Source organism: Aulonocara sp. 'chitande type north' Nkhata Bay, linkage group LG15 (genome assembly GCF_057382095.1).
Source record: "Aulonocara sp. 'chitande type north' Nkhata Bay isolate Kocher_YH1m ecotype deep benthic linkage group LG15, A_spYH_male_GT1.1, whole genome shotgun sequence".
Lineage (NCBI taxonomy): Eukaryota > Metazoa > Chordata > Actinopteri > Cichliformes > Cichlidae > Aulonocara > Aulonocara sp. 'chitande type north' Nkhata Bay.
The window spans coordinates 14,865,165-14,887,504 of record NC_141358.1 but is presented as its reverse complement, the minus strand read 5'-3'; the positions used below and the strand labels follow the sequence as shown (position 1 = coordinate 14,887,504).

Below are 22,340 nucleotides of genomic sequence, written 5' to 3'. Positions count from 1 at the left end.
TTGATTACAGGTTTTAAATGGACATAATGACTGCCTCTCTCTGATCAACAGGCTAAAGGATTGTTTTCATTGTTAGTGCTCTGTACAATGTATGCTTATTTAATATTTCATCACAGAGCAAACCTTTATTTAAGATATTTTTATTTTGTTTTAATGTTGAATTAACTGTGGGGATTTTTTTAAGTGGGCACTCGGGATGTCATATGACCAGAAATGTGGTAACTGGAATTCAACAGTATGGAAGACAAAATCTGCTAAGAACAAAACGCACACAAAACCCCCCAAGAAAATTCAAATTCATTCCATGTAATCCAATCTAAAACATTTTAAACTGCTGAACAGCAACACAAACAGTGTTAACAGAATGATTATGATGAGTTTGTACCAAAGTTTCAGGTCACATGGCACACCTAGTGTGTCGTGTGGGGTATCAGCTAGGGCTGAACGATATATCGCATTTGCGATAATATCGCGACATGATCAAGTGCAATTTTCTAACCGCAAAGGCTGCGATTATACTCTGGACATGTCCAAATTCATGGGCTGCATCCTCCTGAGGCCGCATTTGTAGACCGATTACGTCACAGCGACGCGCCGAAGGCTGTCCAAATTACTACCATATCCCAGAATTCATACCGCGGCCCAGCCAAACTCCAGTTTCCAGCAATGGCGGCCGCTACTAAGTTTTAAAATTACTCATACTAATCTTTCTGGGTCACAAAATAAACTTTTAACATATTTTCAGGCGAGGAAGTAGTTGTGTAAACATCGAATATCTGCTCGGTTTATCAAGATATCCCATATTTGCAAAAGTGCTTCGACGTTTTCAGAGGCGTCTGCTACCCACCAGCTCGACAGCTAGCCGGGAGCTCGAGGGTTACTGATGCGGCCGAGAACGGCACAACTCCCGGCACATCATTTTCAGATCACCGCGGAGTTTCGCTGCTCGGGTTAAACGTAATATATAAGTCACTTAGACAACCTAAAAATGTTATTGTTGGGCTTTTTTCAGTGTTTTGTTTGTTCGTGAGTAAATCGGTTTGGCTGAGATTAAAGTTATTAGATTAGATAAAATAAAACTTTATTAATCCCCCGGGTGGGTTCCTCCTTGGTTTTCACACAGCTGACTAAACGTCAAACAGAAAACTTATTAAACAGAAGTATGAGACAGTCGAGAATTTACACCAGTGTCTGGTTATATTTTAGATAGCAAGAAGCAGACGGCCGAGTTTATTAAACTCCACCGAGACAGCGGTGACGCTAATCAGAACTAGCGAAGGCTAGACCGTCCAATTTCACGCCTTTAAATTTTAAAGGCGTGTTTGTGTGTGTGTTTATACAATTGCTATTATGTTTGCACTTTATGTGTAATGTTACTGACTGCAGAGATCAGTAAGATGTGTGTATTTTTTATTTATTAGTTTTATTTATTTAATATTATTTTTTAATTGAATGACTGTCTAGTAGTTCACAGATGTCGAAAAACTGAGTGTGGTAAAGCCACTGATTTTGTTTATGTATATTTCTGCAATCTGCACATTGTACTGACTTTCATTTTAATGTTTACACCAGGGTTCCTTGTCAGCACTTTATGCTCAGATGTTTGTAAGCTAAAAATAAACTATTGTGTATGTTCAAATATACTGTTGTGATTGAAGAAGTTAAATAAAAATGTCAGTCATCAATTCATGCATCACCTCATGTCATCATAACAGAGGTCTGTCTTCCAGGAAAGAACAGTTTAAAATTAATGTAATATAGTATTGGCCATACTATATGATGTATTGCTTGTCTTTGTTTATTAATACAGAAGACAAAGACCTTAAAAAATAATCGCATATCGCATCGCAATCGCAATATTGGGGCAAAAAAATCGCAATTAGATTATTTTCCATAATCGTTCAGCCCTAGTATCAGCTGGTAAGTATAGTTTTTTTTTCATATTTGTGTCCTTGGAGTTCAGATAGATAAAGGCTTGTGTATAATAATTAGTCATAACCACAACTCAAAGTCAGGGACTAACTAAATTTGGGTCTTTGTGTCTGAGCCCAGGTTAAAACAATGTGTAAAAAAGCCTTTAGTGGCATGGCTGAACAATGCTATTGATACTTATTTATCCATGTTCACAAAAAGGACTAATGTGTTTATTTGATTATTTGCATGTGTTAAACTGTGTCACCACCTTAGGCTTTCATTTGAGTTTACTCAAATCTCTATACAGTTCTCTTTTACCACTGTGTGGATTCTGTTTACATTAAAACATAAAGAAGAATGAGTAATAAAAAGATGTGTAGACTGATCAGAAGATTAAGGAGACCGATAGAAACAGCTGTTCAGCCATGTTCTAAGAAACCAACACAATTTAAAGGTTCAGGATTGTGGTTTTAAAAGTTGAATTTTCATGTATTTCATATGTTGCTTATTATTTTTTATTTAGTTATTTAATTTAGTTATTTTTATTTATTCTACTAGTCCTTTTCAGAAAGAAGCTGTAAAATATGACTTAAGATTTTTTTGTTATTTTCTATGACATACAAAACAAATTGATGTATGTAATACTATTAAACATGATATACACATGTGTATATGTCTGAAATTCATTTTAAGCAGCACAAGTGAGGCGCATGTCTGTGTGCCTTTGTGTGGAGCCATTGGTTGCAGTCACTATAGCAACGAGGCTCACACCTGCCTGCTTAACGAGCTCTCTCTCACTCTGCCAAGATTAAACCTAAAAATGTCTGTTGCATCTAAGCAGTTGTAGTAAGATTAACTTTTTCAATAGGTACAATAAGACAGATTTGACAGGGTTTTGCCACAGATTAATAGTTTGTCAGTAGTTAGTATATGCCAACTAAGTAGACCATTGTGATTTGCCTGTTAAATTCAAGCTTATTGTTTAATGGTGGACTTGTCTTCTGCACACAGGGTTTTCAGATCTGGGCAGTTGGAGTGAGTTGATGACTTTAAAATCATCTTTTATGACTGGATAATTAAAGCTCACAGCATTTACCTGTCTGTAGTTGATTTTGAAACAGCAAAGAACAAGCTCAGACCACTGAACCAGCTGCTGAATGAGCCTGAAACTGCTTCCATGAGTTTAGAGCAGCTCTTGGCAAGATGACACATGCAGAATATGAGAGATACTTGAATAAAATGAACACAAGGAGTACTATCATACTAAAGCGTGATCCAAAAGACTCTTGGATAAATGGCTATAATCCACATTTGCTTGAAGCCTGGAACAGTAATATCGACATAAGCTTTGTTTTAGATGCTTTTGGTGCTGCAAATTATTTAATGAAATATATATCAATAAAAGAGGGCGGGCTATCTGAGTACCTGATGACCTGTGCATATGCCCTAGACTCAAACAGCTCCAGGATTGGTTTGTTTGCACTGGATAAAACATTCTCATTAAAATCACCACAAACTATGATGGGATGACAGTCCATGATCTCTAATGAGTCTAATAGGCTTACCAGGTTTTTCAGGAATGGCCTCAGAGTGTAGTCTGGAGGTCTGTACACAACTGCAATCAGAGCACTGACTGGTGCTTCAACCTTTAAAGCCAGAAATTCAAAGTTAGGTACATTATGGATGCACCGTTTTTCATGCACTTGAATGTCACTTTTCACATAAACAGCAACTCCACCACCACTTCTGTTTGCAATCTGGGGAAAGTTTGTGTAGGATAGGTGTCTGTTGTGTTTGAACAAATTGTAATTTTACTGATAAATGATACAGCCGAAAAACAGAGACATTAAATTAGTCCAGATGAGTTGAAATGAGGGAGAGGTATATAGTTTTTGTTCTGATCATCTATTCACAAAAGATGACTCTTAAAGTCGTCAACCAACTCCACCTTCCCTGATTTAAACCATTTGTCTGCTGAAGACAATTCTACCAGTGGAAAATAAGTTTGAATTTATTGGGCCAATCAAAATGCTCTATCCAATATGCCTGTAGTAACTAATGACATTATGTTTCTCTGTGGCAAATCCCTGTCAAATTTGCATCGGTGCACCTTTTGAAATACTGCTTCTAAACCCAAGGCAATGAAAATACAATTTGAACTGTGAGGGTCTTAAAAGGACTTGTTCTACACAACAATGTAACTTTATGCTCCAGCTGTCAAAAATGTGGCCACATAGGCAATTTCAAAAGTTGGGTCTTTCCTCCTGTTCCTGACAGATAATACAATCTATAGGTTAGTTGCAAAGTATTTGCTTGTTATTTCCTGAAAATGCAAGGTGAATTCTAATATTGGGGGGGGGGGGTTGAGCAGAAAAGTAACAGCTGCAGATGTTAGGCACAAAACATCTGCTAGATACAGTTCATGGTGACTCTTGATGACATTAATATGAGCTGGCAGTGCCTCTGTAATATGGTTAACAATGATTAAAGTTTTTAACCAGCTGACTGTTTGTCTTATGAGTAGACACCCCTCTACACACTAAGCATATCGAGATAAAAGGCTTTTGTCTCGAGCCCATCACGCACTTTGATGGTCGCGAGCAGATTCCTTCTAGAACATCAGACCGTTGGCTGTTATTTGACGTCTAAAACGTAACTGCAAAAGGTAGGTGAGTATTATTGATTTAAACGCACAGTTAAACATGTAGACCCAAATAAATAACAACTCCATAATTGATGTTATTATATTAAAAAAAAACAAAAAAACCCCAGCACGAACAAATAATAAGTACCTAAAACCTCCGGTTATAAAAACCGAATTCTGCAGTTAGCAGGCACTCCTTTAGCTAAGCTGTCAGTTAAGCAAAGGTGACAAAGAAATGACCATAAACATTTTTTTTAATATCTGTGAAATAAACCAATTTTACTGGTTTGTTAAAAATTAGCCGTTTTTTTCTTTTTTTTCAGTTATCGTGACATATGCAAAGACAAGAACAAAAAACAGTGATGTAGCCTACAGAAGGCTATATGCCTTTTAACAGATATTCTCAGCATATAAATAACAATGCGACATACTTCTTAGTTATAAAGGCTCCGTGTAACTCTGCTTACGTTAACTAAGCCATGAACACCTGTGCGACTTGAATTTCACAAGTTAGCAGCACCGTAGCAGGTACACTGACCGCTAGCCACACAGTTTATACTCTTAAATTCATATGCTCTTTGTACACTCTTGGCTAATTAACTGTGAAGTTTACATTGCAAGTTATTAACACAGAGAGCATTGAAAAACGTATAAGTCTTACCTGCATGTTCGGGTTTAAATGTTTTCCTCAGTTGCCTCGTTTCACGTTATGAGTTTTTAACACTAACATGCGTAAGATGACCGAGGGCCTACACAAACATCAAGATTATTTTTAATTCACAGGCTCAAGGGAAATATATGAAACATCAATATATAAAACATCAATATGACAAACACAAAAACACGTTTCTGTGTTTGTCATATTTGATTAAATGGACATTATGGTGTCTCATAAAACTGTGTGTGTGTGTGTGTGTTTGTGTGTGTGTGTAATTTCAGAATGGCTTCATCAAAGCATCATCGCAGTACCGGTGAGCCGTACACCAGGCTGCCACCCCTAACAGTCAAAGTGATTTGTCTTAAAGAAACCCCAAAAGTCACTGGCTGGCATTTCTCCGATGGAAGTGCAAGGCCCAAAGCTGTCCACAATAATATAAGTGCGGCAGTATGTGATGGGACAAATGTTTTAAGATTTGTGATATTCGAAAACTTGGCCTCCCAAATTAAAGAGGGTAAAACCTATACCATTAGGAATTTCAAAATTGGCAAATTTGGAACCACACAATCAATGTTTTCAAGTAAGGACACGGCAGTGTACATCATTGCACCCATCCAGGTCAGTCAGCAGCTGGAGGACGAGGCAAGGCTGCTTCTGGGGCCACCCACCACCTTGATCCCACTGACCAACGTCAGCCAATCACAGATAATGCCATATTTTTCTTTCCGTGTTCAATAAATGTTGTAGTCTGATATCAGACTTGATCTCAATCTTTAATCGCACATTGCTTCTACTCTAATTTCTAAGGGAAGGGCAATCTGATTTTTTTTTTCCATAAATCTTCCCATAATTTAAATCAGCATTAATAGAAAGCCTTGCAAGCAAAAGTGAAAACGGTTAAGCACCTTCATTTGCAGCAGGTTCAGTGGCCGGACTTTACGATGCTGAAAACAAGCGGGTATTGGTTGCTTTAAATGCTCCTGCTGTGGAGTCTAATCATTGCTGTTTGGCTAACAGTTGGACTCCAAATGGGCCTGTGGGTGACTATATTCATGATTGGTCTGCATACCATACTTAACATGATGCTGTGCTGCCCTGTTATGTGGCAAACAAAAATGTGTTGTAAACTTTGCTGTAGATTCATCGTAATAAACACTCTTTTTGCAGTTATGTGTAATCGGCGGAATCCTAATTGGCATTTAATCTAACAATAAATTGGTCAGATAAGCCATGTTTTAAGAAACTGTGCAAAAACTATTTATGTACTTTTGGAATGATTTTAATTAAGTAATTTATTTTTTGTCCAGTCATGCATCCCATCTTATGAATGGTCTTTTTCCAGATTTTAGATGGTATCCATGGTCTGCACCATCATGACCTCACAAAATGTCTTTTTTGGCCATAACTCAAGAATTCATCAGTAATTTATGATGAAATTTCACATAAATGTTTTATTGGATGGAATGAAACGTTGCATTCTGACCGAAGCATTTAAGCACAAGATTATGATTTTATTTATACCAATTAACTGACAGCATAGTGTTAAACAAGGAGTCCTCCTAGCTGCTTGTTTTTATCTATGATGTTCCTAAAGACTGATAAGTAAATATCATGGCGTATGATGGATGTGGATATTTGCTGTTTGCTGGTTTGCTTTGGTTTTGGTCACACAAACCAAGCTAAGGTCCGGCTCCTCTTGGCTGCAGGAGAGAGTTCAGTAACGCGGTCGCACTGCTCAGTGCCCTCACAGTTCGAAGACGAGCCGTCACCGGTTTCCAGCCTGCGTTTGGCCCGTTGTTCTGTGGGGGGCGTGCTGCTTGCAGAGCTCTGGGGAGACTGGCTCAGCACCCGATGGGCCGGAGAGCCAGCCTGTTCGGAAGTTCTGCTGCTTGGGGACAACCACTGTTTGATAGTGGGCGGAGTTCTGTGGCGAACAGCTGCAGTTTTAGAGTCCTGTGAGCGGTTGGGTGTAGTGGTGCTGGAAGAAAGGGGCAGGGCGGCTCCACTGGGAGCACAGGCTGCAGGCTGAGGTGAGGCTATGCCACCAAGGCTCACTCTCCTCTGGGGCTTGGCAGGGGTTGTCTCAGCTGGAATGGAAGGCCCTTAACAGCAGAATAAAGTAGTGTGAGTCCAGATGTGATCATGTTTTGTATTTAACTGCAGGACAGCAGTGATTTATGATGAAGCACAAATTCACATGCACATACTGTAAGTGAAACCTCTACGCTTTTATGACTATATGCTAGTTCTTCACAAGAATACATTGTAGGTGAAGCACTTACTTGGGAGAATCTTAGGACGTGCATGGCCTACTAGGTTAGCCTCTCCTAATGAGGACTGCACTTCATCATTTTCTCGGTGAAGTCGCCAGATGCGCACGGTGTGGTCATCGGAACAGGAAGCAATCTGCCAACAGAGCAGAGGGCTTTATACAGAAGCTCATTAAATCGAATAAAGTCAGAGCGCCCCGCATCTTCCAGCAAAGTGCAGCTGGTTCAGGTGCTTCTCGGCTCATTAAAACTCCTCCAATTCACAGCAGTGTTCATACTTGTATAACCACTCAAGTCTTACCTTAGTGAAATCTGTCGGACACCATGCAACAGACGTCACTTCCTCACTATGACCTTGAAGCGTCATGGGAGGAAGTTCAGGATTGGAGATCTGAAATGTAACAAAAAAATGTTCAAAAACCTTAAATTCGCAGTTCCTCAATGATAGGTTTGTAGCTTGTACCTATCTGCTGGAACGTTAAGACAATATAATTACACACAAGCAAAACACAAGTAGGCAAACTTCTTCATGTTTCTCGTGCATGGGAGAGAACTGGACAACCGCTTGACTCCAGTTAGTCTCGTCCGTTCTCCCGTATCACTGTCCTTTTATTGAGGTTACATGAATATGCATAAGTTCATTAACATATGACGTCTACATACACAAAGAGTACCTTGCCTCTGTGTGTGTGTGTGTGTGTGTGTGTGTGTGTGTGTGTGTGTGTGTGTGTGTGTGGACTGCTGATCAAAGGGTCAAACATCCTTGGTCAGGAAGAGGGTAGCCTCCCCCTCACCCTAGATGGTTCATCCTAGATAACACGGTGAGGAAGTCCTGCAGTTCATCTAAACAAAGAGCACTTAGACTAGAACAGACGCAACTACGTTAATCCTACCATAAAACAATAAGACACGGTATGACCTCTCATGCTCCCAAAGTGCTGTCTAATACACACAAAGTTTGCAGACTATCAAGGATCAAAACCTCTACCAATCTACAACTAATTACAAAACTCTAAGCATATATAAGTAAATATTTCTAAGCATAAATGACAATCAACAATACAAATCTAACACTCAACACCAGAAAACCCCCAGAGTGAAAATAAAGCAATTTTTATTACGTCAGGTAAAATATAACCGAGAACGCACCTTCCAAATGTACGTGTGGTTGTCACTCGAGCCGCTGGCCAAAAACTGGTCATCTGGGCTAACGCTGGACTTTACATAAAACGAGGAGTTCTGGTGACCGCTGAAAACTGCCACTGTGGATAAAACATAATTCTGAAAAATGACAAAATATTCACAAAGATCAGAGAACAAACAAGTCTAAGGACAATCAAATAAAAGGATAAAATGTACAGTACTGTGTATATAACAATAAAAAGAGAAATGCTGAACTTTCCTCTAGTTTCTGTACATTTAGTAACACTTTCCTCTTTCGTTTCCATTAAAAAACTGTCATGATGCATTTTGAAATGGTTTCCTGTATTGCAACCTGTCAAACAGCACCTAACCCACTGCTATTCAGAACTTCAGATCAGACTTTAACACGTAACAGTAGAAAACAAAGCATCTATGGCTTTTATTTGCATCAAGAGGCTTCTGCTGCTGGATGCTTTGCTCCCATAACAAAGCGCATTAGCGCCATCTAGTGATGAATGGGTGACTGGAAAAAAAGACCTATTCTACTCTAGTGCACATACACGCACTGTTGAGCCAGAGCGAGGAGCTTCTTTACCTGGTGTCGTTTTTATTCCGCAGACACTGAACATATAGATGCTGTCGTCTGTGCAGTTACACATCACGTTGGCTCTCGCGGAGTCCAGAGCGAGTCCGGAATATCCTGCAGCACGTCAAAAAGACAGCTGGGTTATTTGTGTGTTATTTGCACATTTCAGGTAAAGGTGATGCTTGGCATGTTAGGGAACTAACCCAGCCGCGTCCGCGTGCAAGAACCTGGATACGGAAATGTCTGCAGGGGTACAGGATCATGACGGTGTGCAGTGTAGTTCTTCCTCAAATCCCACATCTTGATTACTCTGATAAAGGGAATTGAAGGAGACAGAAAATGATCGAGAATGTCTGGTAACGGCTCTTATAAATGTGAAAAAGGTGACAAGAAGCCTTTCTTTTCTTACCCGTCAACAGCTCCCGAAGAGATGAGGGTGTGCTGATCCCTGAACAAAACCACTGTAACGCTCTGCTGGGAGTCCTGCAAATAAGATGGAGTAGCTAAAGATTAGATTTCCATTTGCAGCATCGCTCTTTTCATTCCATTAAACGGCTGATTGTCGAGAAAACTCACCACGCTCGGAGCCATGCCGCGCATGCCGCCCCGTCTCTTCTTCGTTTTAGAGGGAGGGTTGGTCTCTGCTTTGTTGTGAGCTCCGCTGATCTGGTTCACCTGTCTGTAGAAACCATCTGAGGGAAAGACATAAGTTTGATTATTGTTGTGGCATTTTTCATAAATTCAACTAAAGAAACAGGAAAAAATAAGTGTTTTTGCAACAGGCTGCTAGTAACAAAGTGGCTAAAGATATGATTTAAAATTTATTGCTAAATTGTCTATTACTGTTCCGATCAATACCTTTTTTGCTGCACCTCATGTCCCAGATCATAATATTTCCATCTCTGGCTCCAGTAGAAAACACAGCTGCGTGACAAAAGAAAATGTATTAATCACATGATACAACAATATATCATCAATGCACAGCCAACACAGTGTTAGCTCAGTAAAAGGTATACCTTTCTCCTCTGGTGCGAATGCAACAGACTTAAGACTGCAGAGGTGGCCCTTGAAGCTGCCTAACAACTCTCCAGACTTCACATCCCAGAGCCTGGCCATCTGGTCACCCGCAGCAGTTACCTGAAGAGATCACAGATGACCAAAGAATAATAAGAAAAGGCTTCAGAGTTTTTAATGGGTTCCAACAAAATAAAGAACAACAAAAAAACCCAAAAATTAGTAATCCCAGGTAAGGCAGATGCAATTACATGAGTCATGCATTTGAGGGTGACGCAAAAAAATCTGACTTTCTGCAATTCTCTGACTAAACAGAATGAATTTGCACTTACTAACTGAGGCTCCCCTGGCATCCAGGCGATATCAAAGACAGCATTCTCATGAGCCAGCCATGCTGCAAGGTTAACACACTTTTAGCCACCAACATTTCAAAATACGTGGCATGACAATTATGAACACAAGTCACAAGAATACCTTTAAGAAGTGGATATTCACGGCTCTCTGTGTTGTAGAGCCTAACAATGCCTTCTTCATTAGCTGCTGCGAGGATGTTCTGCAGGTCCCTGGCTGAAAACAAACAGGAGAAAAGAGACACTGCAGTTAGACAGATTAATGACAACAGGGCCTTGCTCTCTCTGCACTTACAACGATAAGCACAAATGAATTACCAGAGGAGAAAGCTAATCCAAACGGTGGCACAGAGTCGCCAAGGTTCCCATAGGAGATATGTTCATCATGTCGGACGCATCGGTAGCCTTCAAGCAGGGAACTCAGAGGGTACCTGGACCGGGGATCTGCAGGGAGAGCTGAAGAGAATGATGCATGGTCAGAGGAAGGACATCAATGAGACACAGCAGTAAAACTAACAGAAAAAGCATTGCAGATTTAAGAGGACAATCATCAGACCACTTTGAGCTGATATGAAGGCAACTGTAACTCAAATAATCACTTGTTACAATTAAGATATGCAGAAGAGCATCTCTGAGCATGCAACACATTGAACCTTGGAGTCATTGCAGCAGAAGACCACACCAGCTGCCGCTCCTGTAGGCCAAGAACAGGATCCTGGGGCTGCTATTCACACGGGATCATTTGTACTTGTGAACCGATCACGTCACGAAAGTCCAAACTAACGGTCCAGAGATTTGACTCATTGTCATTTTTAAAGCCTTCTTAGTAACAAACAAATCACCCCTGGCCTGCTATACTATACCAAAATAAGTAATAGACACCATTAAAAATAAAATAAATGAATAAACAAATAGAAGATTTGCTGGGTTTCATTATAAATGAATCAATGGGCAATTCCTATTTTATTTAACAGGAAAAAAATAGTATGTATTCTTTGAATTACCAGAAGATTTTGAGTTTTTCTTCTTTTGGGACCATTTACTATAATCACCTGTACCACTGATTTCCTTTCCGATCCGATACCAAGTAAAATTCAGGGTGGTATCGGCGATGCTGATCCGATACTCTGTACAAAACTTAAGGTTTCATTGCATTACATAATACAATATATAATTGTATTATGTAATTGTAATAGTAACATAACCATATTGCTTCATAATGATTAGAGGACATCAGACAACTTGTTTGTTTTGCTTAATAATGCAGAATAATCATATAGAAATAAAAAATAAAAAAAACTGACATTGTGCGCTATTTGAGCATGTTGCCTGCCTGCAGCACTAAAGGACTCTGCGAGAGACGTCTGTCTCGCCCTAGCAGCACCTTTCCCTGTCCTCCTCTTCAGTTCGCCTCAACATAAGCTTATCATATTCTGTGATGTGATTTACTCAGAGGTGTTTGACGAGGTCAGTGGTGTTGCCACAACAACGTGTCCACACAGGACTCTGTTTGCGCTCAGCCATTGTTGTGAGTGTGCACGCCAGGGGCTGCGACACATTTATACAGCCGTATTCCGCATATGGCTATGAAAGGCGTAAGAGGAAGTAGTTCCTTCCAAATTAGACGATCCGAATTGTATAGTTTCTTTCCACTGCGTTCATTTTAATGGAAAAACTACAAATTTACCCCAGAGTTCTAAAATATCGATATTATAATATGAGAATCGATTCTAGAACATAAATTGCTGGTATCGGAAGAATCGATATTTCAGTATCGATCCGCACACCACTAATTGTTGGTGTGCCACCAGTTAAGAGTCTGAACAGCCCGACAAAGACATTCACGAAGAAAGTAGAATTAAACGTTAAAGTCCACACTGAAGGCAAAAGAAAAGCAAGTGCAAATGATACTCTAGGAGCCCTCTTGGCAGCATGACTCCTCGAAACATAAAGCAGATATGTTAGACTGCATTATCTTCCATGTTAGACTAGCTAAAGCCCAGCCATGGCCGTGCAAATAACCCATCCCTGTCTCACCATTCTGCCTCCGTCTGCCCACTCCTCTGTCCACCACTGAGCGGAAAAGCATCCCTGCACTGCAGCACAACTCGATCCAAAGGCTTTTGTATAAAAACGTAACGTTTTCCTCGATGTCAAGCTTCTGCCGGTCCGCTTTCTGTGCCGAAGCTGGGGTACTATTTCCCACGAAGAGATCGTCCGAGCAGAAGGACTGAATTCCCCGCTAAACTTGCGTTACGCGCAACCATTGGTGGAAACGGCGACTTCCTGGGCAGGAGCGCTTCTGCTTCCGCTTTCTTTGTAAACTTTCCCACCATAACTGGAGAAGGAGACGCCCCTTCAGCATAAATAAATATTTTTAAAACGATTAAACTAATAACTAGTCCCTCTTTGCATAGCACGTTTATCCTGTTAGACAGTTGTTAGTTTAGTAAATACACTTTGGTGTATACAACCACTGCCAAACTGCATTTAGTGGTGCAAGTATAATTGGAAGTTGTGTGACAACACACAATTTCAGGTTGTGCGCAGTGTTGAACTAGAAATTGAATATCTGTGACTGCAACAAAAGTTATGAAAATCACACGTAAAAATGTTCTTTTCAACAGAAGCACTAAAGTAACAACTGGCGTTTTATTATGAAAGTCAATCTCCAGACCGGATGTTCTGTCTCTGTATCCTCAGTGTTTTCCTGAATGCCGCCTGAACAGTGAAATGCTAACATCTCATGAGTGTATCTTCTTTTAAGGAGTAAAAACTGCACAGTAATGTCGCTCTCCACCGCACGCTCATTCCTGTCAGTGGCTTGTTATGGCGAACAGGAGCTCGACGCTAACTCCGCTCTCATGGAGCTGGACAAAGGTGTGTTAGCTCGCTGGCTAAAGACTTAGCAAATGGTTCATTGATTGTGTTCTTATCCGGTGTGTCGTTTTTCGTCATGTGTTAAGTAGTGATGGGCAGATGAAGCTTCATGAAGCACTGAAGCTTTTCATCCAATTGGTTCATCCCAGCGCAAAGCTTCTTGAAGCTTCATTTGCTCTAGTAGGACACCTACTGGACGTAAAAATATATGTTGGCATGAATTTGAAGAGTGTGGCCTTTTGCACACAGCTTGTAAATGTCAACAACAAAAGGAGTGTGTAAAACATGTATATTGTAGTGATGGCAGTATACTGTGTATATTTATACTGGCAGTATGGAAAATGATCATTTGGAAATGCTTAAAATGGAAATGATCATTTACTGTGAGGTGAGGTGTGGTTGGGGTATGGACAGTGGTTGTGCTTTTATAACGTTGAGGTATGGACAGCTCAGTCCTGCCTGTTCACATTTTACTCTGTAAAAACTAAATTTTCACTGCTTTTATGACCTTTAGTGGGGAGAACATAGCTAGGATTTAATGATTTAACAAATCTTTTAAATCCTTTGTCCTCTACAATGCTAAATGGCTGGGAGTCCTCAATCACCATGCTAACCAGGTCTTCATCTATTTGAGATTGTTCTCCTGAGGAAAGACAATAAAGACAAAGCACAAATATAAATATCACACATGTAACTTATTACAGTTGTATAATATTGTTATATCATTTAGTAACATTACGGCATGCTATATTATCATGACATTTGATGGCTCACCTGGTCTTGCTCCACAATCGGTGTTCCCCTTATTCTCATGCAAAGCTCTGTAGTGCCTAAGCATGGATGAGGTGTTGTTGTTATATCCCAGCTCCCTGGCGCATAGCAAACACTTCACCTTGTACAAAAGTAACAACAGCTTAACATAAATTGTATTGCACCATCAGTATTATGAAAATACATCTTCTGTAGAAATTTACATACCTTGTTGGGAGGAATAAGATCAAAATGTTCCCACACAGGGGAGGACATCCTCCTCTTCTTAGCTGGCTCCATTCTCTCCTGACTTTCTCTCCTCACTCTCATAAACCTCCAAACTGTCTCCAAACTCTCTCTAACCGCAACTCTCCATCAAACAACAACATTTTTGAATGAAGTCTGAGGGGTTTATATCTGTCATAGCTCGCGGCAAAGTTCGAACCACTTCATGAACCAGTCACGTGGTACAGCTGGGCACCGAGGCTTCGGACGTCATCATTTTCAGCTCCTCCCATAAATGAAGCAAGCCTCGATACACGCATCGCGGAAACGCCCCCTCCATTACTTGACACAAGCTTCGAAGCCTCGATACAGAACGTCACATCACTAGTGTTAAGTGTTAGGGACTATATGGAAACTTCCTGCTTTGTTGTGACTGGAGAAATTCCTTTATTTTCAGTCAAAAAGCATTAATACTGTTTATCTATCACCAGTGACAGGATGCTGAGAGCTGCTGATAGCCAGTGTGGAGAGGGGTGCCATTAGAGCTGATTTCAAAGCAACTCTAACTGCTAATGACGTGACTCGCCTAGAATCTCGTTAGATCAACTCAAGCCGCGCCACTATTTAACTGCTGTGTCCTTATTTATCTGATTAATCCCTCCCTGCAGGCTGCCAGCACTCCTCTGAGCCCGCTCACATTCCAGTGCGAGTTCATTAAGCTCCGGATCGACACCCTGCAAGCTTTGTCGCAGCTCATTTGTACCTGCAACAGTCTGAAAACCAGCCCTCCTCCCGCCATCGCAACCACCATCGCCCTCACTTCAGGAAATGAGCTGCAACGCTGTGGCCGCATCTCAATGCAGGTGACATGCTGAACTTTGGCCTGAGAGGAGTGGACTCCCTTTTATTTATTTACTTATTTTGAATTTGTGGTTACAGCATGTCAAAGGTCACTATTTAGGCTTTCTGTTAATGCACCAGCAAACTGGAGCAGATTGTTCATCATGCTGAAGAGGTATTTGCTTTTAATTAGGAGGTAAATTTGATTTAAGGTCAGTGTTCAATATAGTTTTCCCTTTTGGGCCTCCGGGTCAGTAGCTCAGTTTTACTTGGATCTTTTCACTGGACGACAAAAAGCCAGTATAATTATTTTATTTGCCTAGCTTTATCTAGAGGAATAAAAGCATAGTTGTGAAGCTGCGATGCGTTTCTCTTCTCTCCAGATGAAGGTGTGCATGGATGAGTTCAGAAGTCTTGCTGCTCGCTATGCTGACTTACACCAGTCGTCGTTTGATGCAGATTATGCAACCCTTCGCAATGTGGAGTTGTATCCTTAAACGCACATCATCATACTTTTATACTTCTTCCTTCTCTCTTTTTTTTTTCTTTTTTAAATATCATCTCATAACTTATGTCCTTAAGTTTTCTTTAACTGTTTGCCCAGACAACAGCAGAGCTGCTTGCTCGTCTCCCACGTGATTGAAGCTTTGATACTGGACCCACAGGCTGCCAGGTGAGGGCTGCTCTGAGTGTCAACAAATAATTTGATTTGAATGGATCTAGTTTAGATTGTGTTGAGTTTTTCTGTACCGGAGTTACTATAGTTTTGTGTTTTCTTTACTTTTAGTTTCCAGATTTCTTGTTTCAGTTTAGTTTTGTTTCAGCCGTAAAATGCATTATTGTCACCCTGCTGGCCAGCCGGGCAATGTGGATATCCAAGTTTGTGAATGCGATAACTGCAGAACGAGGTAACATAGGAGTCTCAAATTGATACCATAGGCATATCTAGAAAAATCTCGGACAAGTTTGAATCTCAGCGATCAGGTTTTCTGAAAATCTTGTAAATACAGTCATTCGAGAAGGAAGTTGCCTCAGATTTTCAAAACGATACCACAGGTGTATCTTCTAGAATAGTCCAGATCTTCTGTTGTTTGAATATGTTTAGTTTCAGTCCAGTTTTTGACTTTCAGTGGTAGTTTTAGTGTTTTTAGCTATTGTTGCATGGAGGACGTGTGTCAAAGACTAGGTTTATGAAAATCTGCACATATATTACAATGAAAACACCACCACATTAAAGCAGTAGACTCACAGACTGGTAGACCTTCAGAGTATCAGATAACATGTCCATCAGTGCCTCATCAGGCAATTTGTCATCGAATTTTTTTTACTAAACTAACAAATGTGAAACTAAGGATTTTTCCTCTATATTTTGGTTTTATTTTATTAGCTTTCAGCATCACACGTAGAGGTAGCCCTTTATAAGCTGCCCACAGATGTATGACAGTGTAATAAAAGTAAATGCACCTTATTTTATTTGACAAAAGCTCCTCCACTGGACCGTGTACTCGACTGATCTGTAGAGAAAGCGCTTTGCAGCAACAGGTCCCTTCTGTGAATTCCCCCGACATGTCTTCCATCTGTTTCTGTAATGTAGTTTTCAGGAGTACGGCACTGTGGGGTCTGTCCAGACGGAGAGCGAATATGAGCGACGGATGATGTCGGTCTTTAACCACGTGCTGGAGGAAGCGGAGAGCCTCACCAAGAAACACCCTCCTGTCTCACATCTGGTAAGATTAACACTCGGTACTTCATCATCGATGGTCTGGTACTAATGCCACAGACAAAGGAGTTAAAAATCCCAAATTGTGTGGATGAAATTATGTTTCTTTAGTCAGTCCGTGACTGTTATTTGTTAATGTTTTTTAACAAAATCTAAAGAAACGTCTTGTTTGCAGTTTTGTAATATTTCACACAGTTTGTGCAGAAACTCGTGCATGGCTTCATTCCAGGTACTCCGGCTTCCTCCCACAGACAAACACATGCTTGATAGGTTAACTGGTGATTCTAAATTAGCCGTAGGTGTGAATGGTTGTCCATCTCTCAGTGTTAGCCCTGTGAAAGACTGGAGAGTGTCACAGGGCGGTCTCCATAACTCCGAGTTGGATCAGTGGGAGGTGATGGATGGATGAATATGTAGAAACACTGAAAACATTACAATAATTAGAAATATAACCCCAAATATTAGAAGGGTTCTCAGGGGCTGACAACAAATGGTCTGCATATACTGTAGCTCTGACAAAGAGTCTGTGTTACCTTATTTAACCCTAGGATTTTAGTGTTCTTTTTGAACATCTCATAAACAAACACAGACAAACAACCAAAATCTATAATGTTAAAAGCAAAAAAAAAGCTACTTTTGCGGGGCTGCAAACTACCTCACATAACTTTCTGTGAACCTGTCGCACCGACAGATAAAGTCCGGTTAAAAAGATAAAATAAAAAATTGGAGAACTTTCATATTACAGTAGAGCGAGGGTCATAAAGGACCCCATTCAGTTGCTTTAAGGTTGGGGGAAAAAAATGGAAATGACAAAAATGAAGTGGGAGCAAATGATGAAAATGTGTTGCTTGTTTTTTCAGCACACCAGCTGTCTCTGTGATGCTGTCATAGCTTTGCTGAAGGTGCCGCTGTCTTTCCAGAGATATTTCTTCCAAAAGCTGCAGTCCACCAGCATCAAGGTAACTGTTTTTAGTTGGTTTAAAGAGAAAAGCACAATAATGATATGCATATTCTATGGCACAGTCACCACAGGCTGTCTTCCCCCAAGCTAGCTGCTTATTGGACTTGGATAATAAGATTGATATCGCTTAGGAGTAGATATGTAGCTAATACAGGGAGACGGCAGGCTCAGCTCAGGACAAAGACTGGAGACGAGGCAAAATCTGCCTGCCAGCACTTCTAAAGCGCACTAATTCACATATTATGTAAAATCACCTCTCTGTGTTTTTATGGGGATTATGTGCTGGACTGTTTCTTGGCTGGGCTTCTTGGAAAGCAGTGCGTCGAGCCAAGAAATAGTCCAGGAAATAGCCCGCTGTAAGAGGAACGCATGAGACGTTTCCACAGTGTCACTTTAGTATTTTAACGTGTACATCTGTTTTGGCCGATAAGGTGGGTGTTCATCAGAGGAAGGAAGACATTCTTCCTTTGGTACTCTGAAGGTTTATGTGTGTTGTGTTTTTTCCAGCTCGCCCTTTCACCATCCCCGCGAACACCGAGCGAGCCAATCCCAGTGCAGAACACTCAGCAGCTGACCTTGAAGGTGGAGGGTGTGGTGCAGCACGGCTCAACTCCGGGACTCTTCAGAAAGATCCAGTCAGTCTGTCTTAATGTTACCTCAGTTCTTCAGAGCAAGACGGGACCTGACTACAAGGTGTGTGGCCTCAGTCAAAGTTTTTTTATGTACTTAGTTTGTATTGACACTTAAACAACTTAGACGTCACAAATCTTTTTTTCATTGCCACTTTTACAATTGTTGCGACAGAGTACAATGCTAAACACAGATTTGTAAACTCTCTCTTTGTTGTTTAAATATCATAAAAATAGGTCTCCATGTCCTCATAAAGAGCATGTTATTGGTTCTAAAAGACGAATTTCCCAAACACTATCCAGCCACATATATGTTGCAGGATATAGTTTCCACTATTGTCAATAGTAATAATTACAGATGACTGCAAATGAGTCCCAGTTTAACACAGTCAAGTGGATTTTTGATTTTGTATTTTTAAGTTACACCAGAAACTGAGATTCATCAGAGCAGGCAACTTTTCCCAGGCTTCTAGAGATTGATTTTGATGAGCCCGTGTGATTTGTACAGTGGGGCAAAAAAAGTATTTAGTCAGCCACCGATTGTGCAAGTTCCCCCACCTAAAATGATGACAGAGGTCAGTAATTTGCACCAGAGGTACACTTCAACTGTGAGAGACAGAATGTGAAAAAAAAATCCATGAATCCACATGGTAGGATTTGTAAAGAATTTATTCGTAAATCAGGGTGGAAAATAAGTATTTGGTCAATAACAAAAATACAACTCAATACTTTGTAACATAACCTTTGTTGGCAATAACAGAGGTCAAACGTTTACTATAGGTCTTTACCAGGTTTGCACACACAGTAGTTGGTATTTTGGCCCATTCCTCCATGCAGATCTTCTCGAGAGCAGTGATGTTTTGGGGCTGTCGCCGAGCAACACGGACTTTCAACTCCCGCCACAGATTTTCTATGGGGTTGAGGTCTGGAGACTGGCTAGGCCACTCCAGGACTTTCAAATGCTTCTTACGGAGCCACTCCTTTGTTGCCCGGGCGGTGTGTTTTGGATCATTGTCATGTTGGAAGACCCAGCCTCGTTTCATCTTCAAAGTTCTCACTGATGGAAGGAGGTTTTGGCTCAAAATCTCACGATACATGGCCCCATTCATTCTGTCCTTAACACGGATCAGTCGTCCTGTCCCCTTGGCAGAAAAACAGCCCCATAGCATGATGTTTCCACCCCCATGCTTCACAGTAGGTATGGTGTTCTTGGGATGCAACTCAGTATTCTTCTTCCTCCAAACACGACGAGTTGAGTTTATACCAAATAGTTCTACTTTGGTTTCATCTGACCACATGACATTCTCCCAATCCTCTGCTGTATCATCCATGTGCTCTCTGGCAAATTTCAGACGGGCCTGGACATGCACTGGCTTCAGCAGCGGAACACGTCTGGCACTGCGGGATTTGATTCCCTGCCGTTGTAGTGTGTTACTGATGGTGACCTTTGTTACTTTGGTCCCAGCTCTCTGCAGGTCATTCACCAGGTCCCCCCGTGTGGTTCTGGGATCTTTGCTCACCGTTCTCATGATCATTTTGACCCCACGGGATGAGATCTTGCGTGGAGCCCCAGATCGAGGGAGATTATCAGTGGTCTTGTATGTCTTCCATTTTCTGATGATTGCTCCCACAGTTGATTTTTTCACACCAAGCTGCTTGCCTATTGTAGATTCACTCTTCCCAGTCTGGTGCAGGTCTACAATACTTTTCCTGGTGTCCTTCGAAAGCTCTTTGGTCTTGGCCATGGCGGAGTTTGGAGTCTGACTGTTTGAGGCTGTGGACAGGTGTCTTTTATACAGATGATGAGTTCAAACAGGTGCCATTCATACAGGTAACGAGTGGGGGACAGAAAAGCTTCTTACAGAAGACGTTACAGGTCTGTGAGAGCCAGAGATTTTCCTTGTTTGAGGTGACCAAATACTTATTTTCCACCCTGATTTACGAATAAATTCTTTACAAATCCTACCATGTGAATTCATGGATTTTTTTTTCACATTCTGTCTCTCACAGTTGAAGTGTACCTCTGGTGCAAATTACTGACCTCTGTCATCATTTTAAGTGGGGGAACTTGCACAATCGGTGGCTGACTAAATACTTTTTTGCCCCACTGTAGCTACAGCTTCCTGTTTCTTGTTCTGCAGCTGCAGCCCATTTGCTTCACTGTTGTGCAGTCAGAGATGCTCTTCTGCATGCAAGTCCGACCCCTGACACCTTGCTGCGTATATCCCTGCTCTCTCCTCGCCTCTTTCCTGTCTACTCTGCACTACCCGACTTTCAAATAAAGGCGAAAAGCCCAAAAATACACCTTAACTTTTGATGCTCTGATGCTCAGTTCGAACTCAGAGGTTGTCTTGATGACGTCTGCATGCCTAAATGCATCGAGATGATGCTATCTGGTTGGCTGATTGGATGTTTTCATTACTGAGCAGCAGAACGTGTATCTAACAAAGCAGCTTAATAGACATTAGCGTTGCTGTGAGTAATGAGCTTGTGATTTCTCTGAGGTGCTGTCTAGTTCACTATGTTTAAGAAAGGTCAGAGATCTTCTCAGCTGATCTCTAAAACTGGACAACTCACTACAACATAGTTTAGATGGATTAAATGACACAGATTAGACCAGTTTGACCAGTATAAACGTTTTAAACAGTTTTTTTCCCATTTCAGATTCCACTAGATACTAAAACAAATGAGATCAAGCAGCGTGTGGAGCCCCACAACGACTACTTCAGCACCCAGTTCCTGCTGAATTTCTCCATCCTGGGCACCCACACCGTCACCGTGGAGGCCTCTGTGGTGGATGAGAGCGGCATAGAGTGGAAGACGGGGCCCAAGACGACGGTGTCAGTAAAGTCTCTGGAGGACCCGTACTCCCAGCAACTCCGTCACCAGCTGCAGCAGGGCGGAGCTCAGCCCGCGCCACAGAGGAGCACATACACTCGCTTCTAGTAGCGCTTACAGTTTGACCTTCTGCACTTGACCTTGTAGAAATTAAATATGTACATATTTTTTAATGATTAAAATACCAAATTGATTTAAATAATAACTTAGTGTGGTTTTTTTTTTTTGAACACTTTATTTTTTTAACTCATCTATTTTATCTATGCTCATCTATGCTCATCTTTATATCTTTTACTGTCTGGATAACATCAAAATGCCTGATTTAATGCAGCTTTTTAATTTTTCACATATTCTCAAATAGGATTTCATGCGTGCAGTAGCCTCTCTGGGATAGTTTAATGCTAAACGTCCTTGGATTTAGCGTCCTACATACATGCAGTTGCACAGACAGCCAACAGGGGGCAGCCCATAGTAATTAACGGGGCATCTTCATTTGAAGACCATTACAATCTGTGCTGTCAGCCTCATATTTATCTAAATGACTGGTCTATAACATCATATTTAACACTTTCTTGATAGTTTAGCGTTTTAATTTTTTACCCCTCAGTTGACTTTCCTGTTATGTTCATCAGCATTTAAGCACCTAAAAGTGAGCTATAATTATTTTAAACTTTTATAATATTATTAATTTTGCGCTCACAGCGTTCCTAAAATACCATAACGCTGTTTCTAATCCTAGAGAAGAAAAGGCAAAGCCTGTTAAAAATAATAATTATAAAATATCCACAACCAAATGTGAGCTTAAAAACTAACTGGAAATGTGCCGAGATGACTTCAGATGTAGTCATAAGATTTTTTAAATTTATTATTTATTTTTGTGGTCGTAGACTGAAACCAACCATCAGCACTTCGGAGTCT

At 40.8% G+C, this 22,340-nt stretch overlaps 2 protein-coding genes across 2 annotated transcripts; one reads left to right on the top strand and one right to left on the bottom strand.

Moving 5' to 3' along the window:
• Window positions 1-5,973: 5,973 nt before the first annotated feature.
• On the bottom strand, window positions 5,974-12,883 carry LOC147312796 (denticleless protein homolog). Its single transcript, XM_086264493.1, has 14 exons — window positions 12,617-12,883; window positions 10,898-11,035; window positions 10,704-10,796; window positions 10,562-10,623; window positions 10,232-10,352; window positions 10,074-10,139; window positions 9,792-9,907; window positions 9,625-9,698; window positions 9,419-9,525; window positions 9,225-9,329; window positions 8,636-8,748; window positions 7,788-7,877; window positions 7,499-7,622; window positions 5,974-7,318 (listed from the first exon to the last, which is right to left on the bottom strand). Exons 1-14 carry the CDS (start codon window positions 12,666-12,668, stop codon window positions 6,882-6,884), a joined length of 1,698 nt encoding a protein of 565 aa, XP_086120619.1. The 5' UTR covers window positions 12,669-12,883; the 3' UTR covers window positions 5,974-6,881.
• Window positions 12,884-13,265: 382 nt separating this feature from the next.
• LOC147312795 (integrator complex subunit 7-like) lies at window positions 13,266-21,627 on the top strand. Its single transcript, XM_086264494.1, has 8 exons — window positions 13,266-13,459; window positions 15,103-15,297; window positions 15,658-15,761; window positions 15,879-15,947; window positions 16,869-17,001; window positions 17,855-17,953; window positions 18,463-18,648; window positions 21,249-21,627. Exons 1-8 carry the CDS (start codon window positions 13,409-13,411, stop codon window positions 21,528-21,530), a joined length of 1,119 nt encoding a protein of 372 aa, XP_086120620.1. The 5' UTR covers window positions 13,266-13,408; the 3' UTR covers window positions 21,531-21,627.
• Window positions 21,628-22,340: the final 713 nt, after the last annotated feature.

Coding starts and splice junctions, on each gene's coding strand:
- LOC147312796 (XM_086264493.1), bottom strand. CDS start 12,668: ATGCTTTTCCGCTCAGTGGTGGACAGAGGAGTGGGCAGACGGAGGCAG. Junction 7,623..7,787: donor GTCCGACAGATTTCACTAAG/GTAAGACTTGAG, acceptor CTCTGTTGGCAG/ATTGCTTCCTGTTCCGATGA. Junction 7,319..7,498: donor ACGTCCTAAGATTCTCCCAA/GTAAGTGCTTCA, acceptor TCTGCTGTTAAG/GGCCTTCCATTCCAGCTGAG.
- LOC147312795 (XM_086264494.1), top strand. CDS start 13,409: ATGGCGAACAGGAGCTCGACGCTAACTCCGCTCTCATGGAGCTGGACA. Junction 15,298..15,657: donor GTGGCCGCATCTCAATGCAG/GTGACATGCTGA, acceptor TCTTCTCTCCAG/ATGAAGGTGTGCATGGATGA. Junction 17,002..17,854: donor ACCCTCCTGTCTCACATCTG/GTAAGATTAACA, acceptor TTGTTTTTTCAG/CACACCAGCTGTCTCTGTGA.